Here is an 11,471-nt window from a genome sequence, read left to right as displayed (position 1 = left end):
TTTTTTAAAAAAAAATTGCTCATTTAAAATCTTAGAAATTATTATCGATTAAATTTAGGTGAGCATTGATTTAATTTTAAATTGAATAAATTAAAATTTAAAATTTTAATATTTATAAAATTTAAATTGATTTTGAATAAAAATTAAATCGAATAAAATCAGTCTGATTCAATTCGTTTCAATTCAGTTTAATCGGTTAGACTTTTAGTAAATTTTTTATTTTTTTACATCTTATTTTTAATATTTTAAAATTTAATTAAAGTATTTTAATTTTAATTATAATATAATATTTTTGTATTATAAAAAATAATATACTATTATTATTAATCGGTTCGATTTAATTTTTTTATTTAAGCTGAAAAAGTATTATAATATAGAATACTTTATCCTAGTAATTTTAGTACATCTTACTTGTGCTATATACATGTGAGAACTGAAATCACCAATTCTAAAATAATAATAATAATAATAAATTACATTGAAAAATCTTAAAATTTTTTCACATAACTAATTATTTATTAAAAAAATTACTATTTAATCCATATTATATAAAAAAAATTAACTAGTTAATTTTTAAATTTTAAAATTTAATTATTATAAAAATAAGAAAAATATAAAATATTATCTACTTAATGTGTTTTTAATTTAAAAATGAAAAATTTCGCTTTTTTTATTATTAAAAGCAACGATAACAATATTTTAATTCAATAATTTAGATTTTTTAATAAATTTTTAATACTATAAAAACGTTTTAATATATTTTTTAAAATTTAAAAATTGATTAATTTTTTCAAATCATATAAATTAAATAATTAACACCAAAAATGACCAATGATTAATTGAAGAAAATAAAAGAAGTGGGTAAGGATTGAATGATGAATAAAATTAAAATTAAAAGAAGTGGGTGACCCAAGGAAGGGTTTCCTTGCTTTTCAACTTTTAAAATAATTAGATAATATCTAGAAAATTTTGACTTAGTTTTTAAGTTTGGTGGGAAGGAAGGTTTTACCAAGTTTCATGAAAGAAAGAAAAAACAAGGTCTCTATTTTGTGTATTCCATGCAATGATTTGGTCTCATCATTTGAATCTTGAAGGAAACCTTTTGCTACTCTAAGGGAAGGCTGACTTATGTGGGCTTGACAAAAGGTTTGGGTTCCTAAACTTTTCAATATCAGAGAAGAATTTAAGTGGAGGAGAGGAGCCTTTGCTCTTGGGACATTCAATTATAAATCCAAATATGGCAAAACCCACCTACCCAAGACTAGGTTATGAGCTCAATAGTATATGCACTGGTGGACTTAGTCATCCAGCGAAGCTTAGTTGCTTATTGTTTACTAGCTTTGGCACAATGCAATAACAAGTCTCAAACTCTCAATTATCATTCTCTGTTTTGCAAACATTACAGATAAAACAGAAGAAGTGCATATTGGAGCAATAGATTCTTCAAAAAAACATAACATATTCACAAGATGATGACTCTAATAACCTCCTCACTACATACCAACAAAAAGCATTTTGCAAACCAGCTTTTTAATTATATTTATATATCACCAAACTTTGTTTAACACTTGCTTAGAAAGTTTGGATCCTTTGAAACTAGGAACAAACTAACATTCAGAGGAATAGCTTCTCAGTTTTTCTCTGAATTGCTTCCCAGAGACTTGAAATTGCAGGGATCAGCATCAACTAGCAGCTTCACTACTTCTCTCATGTTAGGTCGCAGATTTGGAAGCTTAGTTGTGCAGAGGATAGCAATCTTCAAGACCTTAATCATGTCCTCTTGGACAGATTCAGATCTAATCTTGCTGTCAAGAACTTTGAGGACATTTTCACGGTCGTTCAGATGTTTCCAAACCCAGTAGACAATGTCTTTCCCTTCACCATATGCTTCATCAATAGGTCTCCTGCCAGTGATTAATTCTAGCAGCACGACGCCGAAACTATAAACATCACTCTTTTCTGTGACTTTTAGGGTGTATGCCATCTCTGCAAAGGCAATTTATATGTGAAATGAGCATTAGAATATTTACAGGAATCAACACGCATAAATCAAAGAGAAAAGAAAGTTCAGGAACTCACCAGGAGCAATGTATCCATGAGTTCCTGCAAGAGAGCTGCTATCACAACCATTACAGGACATTTCTGCAAGCTTTGCAACCCCGAAATCAGCAATTTTAGGCTCGTAATCATCATCAAGTAAAATGTTGCTTGATTTTATGTCTCTATGAATAATGGGTGGCGAGCAATCATGATGCAGATATGCAATTCCTTTAGCAGCAGCCAAAGCTATTTTATGCCTCAGATGCCAATCCAATTCAGGCAGATCATCTTTAATCCTTCTGTGAAGTGCATTGAATAGATTACCTTTAGCCATGTATTCAAACACCAGAAAACATGATCCTTCTTGGAGTAAACTAGCATAAAGCTTCAGGATATTTCTATGTCTGATTTTCCCCAAAATCTCCATTTCGGCTGCTGAAAGCTTGAGACCATCTCCTTTCCATAGTTGTTTTACAGCCACTGTGCAGCCACTTCTCTTCAAATCCAAGCGGTATACTTTCCCCGTACCACCTTTTCCAATCAAATTTTCCTCTTCCAGATTACGAATTTCATCTGCTTCGATATCCAACTGGTCGAAAGAGGCAAGTTTCCATTTTGGATTCAAACCACTTTCACTGTCTACTTGACCTTGCTTGAAGTTCTTGTACCTAACAAGTAGTAAGCCAGCTAAAGCAATGGCCAAGGCAAATATTATGATAGAGAACAAGACCAACTTATTGCCTAACGATCGTTCCTGATTCTGCTTTCGTGGGCAAAAATTTATCTTTGAATCTATGATGTTCTTTGAGTTCTCATCCACACAAAGTTCCATGTTCCCTAGAAATGCTTTATCACCACCCATGGTCAAAAGAACTGATGGAATTCTTCCTGAGAATTGGTTTCCAGATAAATCGATGGAACTAAGCTTCAGTTTCTCTAAATCTTCTGGAATCAAACCAGTAAGTTTGTTTCGAGAAAGGTTCAGAGAGTTTAAAGAGCTCATCAGTGAAAAGGCATGTGGGATTTCACCACTCAGATAATTAGAAGCAAGATTCAAGTCCACCAGTCTACTGCAATCACTCAGCTTTGATGGAATGGAACCTGTTAATGAATTTTCTTCCAAATGCAAGGAAGATAATTGCTTCAAAGCACCGATTTCAGAAGGCATTTCACCAGAGAAGCTGTTATTCTGCAAAGAAAGCTTCTCCAGATTCCTCAACTGGCCAAGTTCAGAAGGAAGCTGACCTGAAAACCTGTTGTTCTGCATAATCAACTGATTCAAGCTGGTAGACAACCCAATTTTCGGGGATATCTGCCCACTGAAATCATTATCACTGAAATCAAGTATGCTGACAAGTGGGAGAGCCCAAATCCCATCTGGAATCTGTCCAGAAAGTTTGTTCTTATTGATCCTGAACCTCAGTAAAGATTTACACTTTGCATACGAATCTGGCAACTCGCCAGAAAATCTGTTTCCTAATGCCAGCAAGTACTGTAAATTTCTGTTTTCACACAAAAACCTTGGAAAACTACCTGAAAATCGATTATCAGAAATATCAATACTGTTCAGTGGTGAGAATCTGCCTAGAATTTCTGGGAATTCCCCAGAAAAATTGTTGCCATAGATTGAAAACCCATCAAGGTGCTGCATCTCTCCAAAACCAGCAGGCAGTTCTCCAGAGAAGTTGTTATCATATAACTGAAACACTTTCAGATACTTTAAATTTCCAATTCTCTCAGGCAATTTCCCATACATCTGATTTGAAGATATATCAATTTCCCTCAAGAGGGTGAGATTTGCGAGCTCCGGTGGCATCTCCCCTGTCAAATTGTTGACAAAAAGCTCAATTTTTGTAAGCTTTTGCAATTTAGAAATTGATTTTGGGAATTTCCCAGAGATCTTGTTCCTCGAAATATCAAGAGTTTCAAGCTTCCATAGTTCAAAAATGGACTCTGGAATCTCTCCCCTCAAATGGCTATCAGCCAGAAATAACAACGTCAAGTTCTTCAGATTTCCAATATTCTCAGGGATTTCACCTTCATCATATTCATTTTGCCCGATAGAAAGCTCAACCAGTCCTGTTAAATTTCCTAACCACGTCGGAAATCCGCCGGAGAAGTAGTTCAACGCCAAATCAAGAAACTCCAAGTTTCTCAAGGGAGAAAGATCAGGTAAGACTCCCACCAGTTGATTTCCAGTTAGATTCAATACTCTAAGATTGCTGCAATTAATAATCTCAAGAGGAAGCTTCCCAGAAAGTAAATTATAAGGCAACCAAAGGGTAGTCAAGCTCTCAAGAACAAAAATGGATGGTGAAATCTCACCAGAGAGAGACTTGTTGTCAAGTGAGATTTCTGTCACTTTCCCAGATGTGGAATCGCAGGTAATCCCAGAAAAATTGCATGGAGAATCTGATTCTTTCCAAGAATCCAACATGTTCAAAGGGTCTTTCAACTGTCCTTTGAATTCAAGCAAGGCCTGTCTCTCAACATCCGAACCAAAAGAAAGCGAGAAAGCTGAGAAGCAAAGGAAGGAAAGAAACCAAAGAAGTTGTTTGGCCATTGGAAAACTGAAAAAAAAAAAAAAAAGAAAAAGAAAGAGCTTGCTAGATTGATCCTTCAATCATCCCCATTGTTGAATCCTGCAAACAAGTGAAACAGAAGACAAGAACATCAGACATAAACACATATTTTATTACAGAAAGATCATGTATAATCTAACTACTAAATTCTTTTTATATAAATAATCATCAAAAAAATTAATGAAAAAAAGTGGAATAATCAAAGAATTTATGTTGATCATAAACGAACAAGTGAGAGATTAAAAAAATAGAACATGATGACGTTGGAACGTCAATTTTGTCTTTAGCTGTGGACTATTATTATAACAAAGAATAAGAGAGTATACTTCGAAGTCACTCATTACAGATTAATAGGTTGTCTTCTTTTATGGGTTTAATTTGTTTAGCAAGTAAAGCAAATTATTCATCATTAATATTCGTTGAAACAAATTTCACTTAATCAACTGTTTAATCATGAAGCCTTCATGGTCTAATCAAAACTAAATCTTAATATTTTCTAACTAAAGAAGTAGATATTTTTCTAAATAACTACAGCATAAATGGCAGAAGAAATACTGAAAAATCAGTAGAAAAGTTCAGGAAAAACAGTTAACATGAAAAGAAAGATGCCTTTGAGAATAGAAATCTGAATTTCTTGATTTCCGTGAATGTTTTGCAGTTCTGTGATTCCGAATACACAATGAATCACCATGAAAAAGATATGATCTTTTGAATGAAAGGATAAAAAAGTTATAAAAAATTACAAAAGGGAAACAAAGTAGATTCAAGAATTTACCAGAAATGAAAAATCTCGTGATGGGTAGAAAATGACAGGTCCTTTTTCTGGTAAACGACAATCAGAAACAGGAATTGCTGGAAAAACGGAAGCGTTTAATTGCTTCCTTGTACTGTTTCCTCAGAAGAAGAAGAAGAAAGTAAGCCTTCTTGGAGGCCGCGAGATTCCACTACTCGAGAAATTAATCAATAATGAAACTTTATGCAAATGGGTATTTCAAGAAAAGCTTATTTTCATTTCCAACAGGAGAGAGATGGAACTCATTCTCTGGGAAAATGGAAGAAAGTAGTTGGACTTGGAACTGAGAATAACAATGAATGAGACGAGGATTCCCAGGAAAGCATAGAAGCAATGTTTGGAAAATAAGCAGAAGAAGCAGAGATTGGAAGTTAATGGAGCGAGAGGAGAGAAGAAATATACGAAGAGAGTGGAAACAAAGCATGAAGCCGGGGAGATAGAAATCGGTGCGGTTTTATTGTATGTATTGGAAGTTAGTAACCTCTTTTAGTGGGGAAAGAACAGAACACCAGCGTGTTTGATTCTGATAAATTATAAATGTAAAATTTGTTTTTTTTAAAGTGAATTTTAATTACAGCATAAGTAAAGATTTTTATTTTATTTTTTAAAAGGGTTAATGATCGAAAACTCTCTGAAAATATTTAATATATTAAATCTGTTAAAAATATAAAAAATATATATATAATAATAATGATAATGATAAAATTTTATATTTTAAACATATTCTTTTAAGTCTATTGAATAAGATAATTTAAATATTTGTAAAAAGTTATATTTATGTTACAAATTTTATCTTTTAATCAATAAAATTAAAACTTTAAAATTAGTCAAGTTAATAGATTAAATTTAAATTTAAAAAATTAACAGATAAATTGTAATATAATTATTGAAATTTTATCTGATTAATAAAATAATTTTTTAATATAAATATTTGACTTAAGAGATAAACTTAATTTTTTAAGACCGATCGATATTCGATTTAAACTAAAAAAATTAATTGAATTGAATTAATTTAAAATTTTTATTTAATTTTTTATTTATTTAAATTCAGTTCAATTTAATTTTTAATTTTAAAAATTTTAATTGTTTTAATTTGGTTCGATTTTGATTTAAAAAAATTAAAAAAATCAAACTGAACATATTAGTTATAGTAATAATATATTATTTTTAATAATATGAAAAGATTAAATTATATTAAAGTTAAAATATTTTAATTAAATTTTAAAGTAATAAAAATAAAGTGTAAAAAATAAAAAAAATTTAAAATTTAAACCGATCGAACGGAATCAAATTGATTTAGTTTAATTTAATTTTTAATTAAAATTAATTCAGTTTAATATTTATAAATATAAATATTAAAATTTTAATTTTTAATTTATTTAATTTAATTTAATTTTAAATTAAATAGATTAAATGTTAAGCATAGCGGAGAAAACAAAGTAGCTAATGCTATTGTATCTTCCATAACTCAAAGAGGCATGCAACAACTCTAAACAAGGACTCAAAACAATAAGATTTCAATAGAAGCATAGGAACCCCAAAAGCTTTTGAAACATAGTATAGAGCAAAAAAAACACCGAGAATCAATTAAATCTACAGAACGAAATTGAATTTTTTTAGTGTTTCTCAATTTTTTATGGTTGTTTTGAGAGAATAGATGTATTTTATACTCAATTTATAATGTTAATGTCCTTAAAAATAGTAAATCTATTAAGAATTCAATGATTTTAAAGGAGAAGACTAATTGCAATACATTAGAATCTTCCTTTCAAAAATCTTGCTTAATGCTCACCTTGCAAGTAAAAAAGAAAACTGCACAAAACCTATATACAATCTTACTCAAAAATGAAAAGAGAAAAACCCACTCTTCAAAATCAGAAGACTAAGGCCATCAACAAATGTAATATTACTAACATGTCAGATAGAGTCTTATGATTTTGTAATGCAAAATATGCTTTTATTTTATTTTATTACTATGCCAAACAAAGCCTTATGATTTTGTAACGCTAATATATATATATATATATATATATATATATATATATATTGAAATGGGTAACGCTAATATATTTATTTATTTATTTATTTTTTTGAAGGAATGCAAAATATGGATTTTATCGCTAAAAAGAACCAAACATGCCCTAATCTCACGTATTCCTGAAGCAAGAAATCAACCTATTCAAAAGGGATTATGTTGTTCATTGTCAACACTGACATCATTTCACCATCGCAATTGGCTCTTCAGGTTTTGTACCAATTTTTTTCTCTTTTTGAAAAATTTAAAAATAATTAATTTCATAACGGTTGAAGTTTGATTCCTTCTTGTTATATAGCGATAGATTTGATTTGGAAACTATAAAATGAATTAATTTTTTTTCATATTTCAAGAAACTCAAATTCCATAAACATATTTTTTTTCAATTATACTTTTCCATATCATAATTTTTATCTTTTTTTAATTATTTTAAAATTATTATTTATTTTTAATTTTTAAAATATAATAATATATAAATTAATTATTATAACTCTATTTTATTTTATTTTATTTTAAAAATATTTAAAATATAATATTTTGAAGAGTAAAAATAATAGCAAATAATAATTTTTTTAATTATCCGTTCAATATTCTTAATTTTATTAATAAAAAAATATAATAATTAATTGAAAAAGAAAAAAAAAAAAAAAAATGTGGACAGTATTTTGACTTGGTATGTTTACTTTTTCAATGTAAAGTTTTCATGGAAGTCCCAAAAAAATATAACTTTTTTTGAAATGCATGAAAAGATTGAAGAGTCAAGACATTTTCATTCAATAATGGAAGAACCCTCCCTTACTACCACCGACGTTTTGTCGCCCTTTCGGATTTCACACGTTTTTTTTTTTTTTTTTTTCATTCTTTAGGCTTTCCCTCGACAAATATTTCGGATTGAAAAGTCAAGATTAAATCCGTATTAAATTAATAAATTTAAAATATCAATTTATTTATATAAAAAATATTTTTTAAATTAACTATATAAATATAAATCACATGGATGTAGCAATAATGAATTATCATTAGACATAAGATATTATGAAATGGTTATTATTAGAAGCATCTAAAAGGGAAGGAACTAATCCTTTTTATTTCTATTCCCATTTCCAATTCAAATCATAATCATGGTTTTGTCCTAACCAAGTCTTTCAATCAGCCACTCAAATTCCATCCCAATTTAATTAAATATTTTTTGTTAATTTAGTTATTTAAATTTAGTAAAATCACTTAAATTTAAAAAATTAGATATAATTTATTTAAAATAAAACTAAATTTAAAATTAGGTCTGACTAGACATGCAATAACTCGTTTATTTAAATAAACTAATAGGTTAACCTGATAATATATTTGATCCATTTATTTAAAAAATATATATATATATTTGATCCATTTAAAGTAGTTATGATCCATTATTTAATTAAATTTATTGATTTATTTTATTTTGATTAATGTAAACTCATTATAACTCATTTAATTTATAATTAAGTTTTGTATATAAATTAATCCTATTTCAAAATTTCTAAAATTTTGCTAATTAAAATTAATAACTAAATTTGCAAAATGATTGTATAAATTTGAATTAAAAAATTTAATTTTCAATTTTATTATAAATTTTTAATATAAAACTGAACCAATGAATTGAAAATCTCTAATTTTCATTATAAATTTTTAACCTTTTAAAAAATTAAAATAAGCTAAAATTAACCTGCAACGTGAAATGTTATCTATAATAACATTACAGTAACGGTTTTTTTTTTAATCATGCAAATCATATAGCTCAAAAAATAAAATGTATAATAGGCTGTAGACTTTGTTTCACTTGGCGGTTGGAGCGAGTATTCGGTTAGTTTAATTTAAAATCAAATCGAATTGAATAAATTAAAAATTAAAATTTTAGTATTTATAAAAATTGAATGGAATCGATTTTGATCAGAAATCGAATCGAATCGAATCGATCTGATTCGATTTGATTCAGTTCGATTTGATCGGTTTCAATTTTTAATAAATTTTTTATTTTTTATATTTTATTTTTAATATTTTAAAATTTAATTAAAATATTTTAATTTTAATATGATTTAATTTTTTTTTATTATTGAAAATAACATATTATTATAATTAATCGGTTCGGTTTTTTTTTCTGATTAAAACCGAACTAAACCAAAATAACCGAAATTACTGAAATTAAAAATCAAACTGAACCGAATTGAATAAAAAATTAAATTAAAATTTTAAATTAATTCGATTCGATCAATTTTTTCGATTTGAACCTTGCTACTAATTAGCGATTAACCGTTTTTCTAAATATTAATGGTCAGTGATTAATTGTTTATATAATGATTTGAAGTAGAAGTTTTTAGTATAAAAAATAACAATAAATATGTAAATTTATAAAATAAAAGAATATAAATATAAAAAAAAAATAATGAGCCATATCCACTGCTCATATTTTTAATATCCACCGATTCAACTATCAGAAATTATTATAAAATAGTAATTATCAAACAATAAATTATAAAAACTAGTTTTAACTTAATCTAATCACTGCACTCCGAGGCTTAGCCTGGTGGAAAGTGCATCCTTGTAATCTTGAGAGGTCTAAGATTCGACTCCCCCAATCCCTATTTCAAAAAAAAAAAAAAAACTTAATCTAATCACTAACCTTATCACTAAAAATTATTGCCGAAAATAATATATATAATTTATCAAAAATTCAAAATAATCAAACCGAAAATCAAACCAAAATAAATTAAATAAATATCAAAACAAAATAGATAATCAAATAACTAAACTGACACCAACTTAAACAATGATCTATAAATCCAAACACCACTGATATAATAGACTCGAAATCAATCCACACCCTTACTAATTCATTGTTAAAAATATACAAAGATTAGACCTGTCGACGACGCTGATTAGGACCAATATAATATCACCCAAAATCAACCATGTGATGTATAAATGGTAAAATAATATACAAAAATATATAGAAAAGACCTAAAACAAACAAATTAAACAATAACAAACTACCATCTATGGAGTAGATCTCTTAAGGGAGCCGCAACCCCGTATGTATCGATGCAGTCCTAAGTTGCTAATGTCAAATATACTAAGTTTAAAGCAATTATTGACTTTAGTTTTAAAAAAAATCCTTATATAAATTATCATGAATATATGAAAATAAAAAAAATATATAAGAAAAAATACGACGGTAAATACCACGTATGAGAGAAATTAAAAGTAGATGGTGAATACAAAAAAAAATGTTAAAAAAAGAAAAATTCCAAAGATGCAAAAGCAAACAAGATTACCAGATTAGCACCAACGACAAAGTAAAAAAATTTTGAAACAACCCATGCGCTATTGATCTTTCACCTTTCTCCCCTCTTTTTCACCATCGACACTTTTATATTATAGTAATGATTATATTATTCAGAAACAGAAATTGAGTCTCTCAAGCCCTTTCCTAATGGTTACCTTTCATTGAGTCTTGAAAAATGCTATAAGCATTGTTAAAAAAAAACATGTTACTATTTTTTTTAATCGATTTTACATGTTACTACTTGCTACAACAACTTTTAGTTTTTAATATATTTATGTAAAATTTAAAAATTAAAAAAAATTACAAATAATAACTTCACTTTCATTTTCCAACTAACAATTATTTTTTTCAGTTTAATTAAATTGAAATGCAAAGACTAATTTATTTATTTTTTCAAAAATCAAGAGATATAAATATTAATTTTAATATATTGATGTAATTGCCGACTTTATATTAAAAATCTGTAAAAGTTTTCACTTTTATTTAGATATAATTTTTTAAAAAATAAAATCAGAATGTGACTAAGGGCAGAACACGTACAGGTGAGTGAGATACGATGATATTGGGGATTGACAAGGCAGTGACTCCCAACCTACTAACATGGCAATGGGCCCAAAATATAAAAGTGGGGCCAAAAATCTTAATTAAGGTGTGGCCTTCCAGCTGTTGCTTTGCTTTGGATTTTTCCATAATTTACATGTA

The 11,471-nt window shown here is 27.8% G+C and overlaps 1 protein-coding gene across 2 annotated transcripts; it reads right to left on the bottom strand.

The window, feature by feature from the left end:
• Positions 1-1,361: 1,361 nt before the first annotated feature.
• LOC110605748 (receptor protein-tyrosine kinase CEPR2) lies at positions 1,362-5,865 on the bottom strand. Of its 2 annotated transcripts, none has more exons than XM_021744370.2 (3): positions 5,398-5,865; positions 2,080-4,682; positions 1,362-1,986 (listed from the first exon to the last, which is right to left on the bottom strand). In XM_021744370.2, the coding sequence occupies exons 2-3, from the start codon at positions 4,601-4,603 to the stop codon at positions 1,631-1,633; spliced, it is 2,880 nt and encodes a 959-aa protein (XP_021600062.1). In that variant the 5' UTR covers positions 4,604-4,682; positions 5,398-5,865; the 3' UTR covers positions 1,362-1,630. The 2 variants fall into 2 exon arrangements, with proteins under 2 accessions (XP_021600062.1, XP_043809422.1); XM_043953487.1 differs by lacking the exon at positions 5,398-5,865 and adding an exon at positions 5,232-5,357.
• Positions 5,866-11,471: the final 5,606 nt, after the last annotated feature.

The sequence above is a fragment of the Manihot esculenta genome, chromosome 18 (assembly GCF_001659605.2).
Source record: "Manihot esculenta cultivar AM560-2 chromosome 18, M.esculenta_v8, whole genome shotgun sequence".
In the NCBI taxonomy this organism is placed as follows: Eukaryota; Viridiplantae; Streptophyta; class Magnoliopsida; order Malpighiales; family Euphorbiaceae; genus Manihot; species Manihot esculenta.
Note: the sequence above shows the minus strand (reverse complement) of the source record. Positions and strands in the feature narration are given on the sequence as shown.

Coding starts and splice junctions, on each gene's coding strand:
- LOC110605748 (XM_021744370.2), bottom strand. CDS start 4,603: ATGGCCAAACAACTTCTTTGGTTTCTTTCCTTCCTTTGCTTCTCAGCT. Junction 1,987..2,079: donor TCATGGATACATTGCTCCTG/GTGAGTTCCTGA, acceptor TTGCCTTTGCAG/AGATGGCATACACCCTAAAA.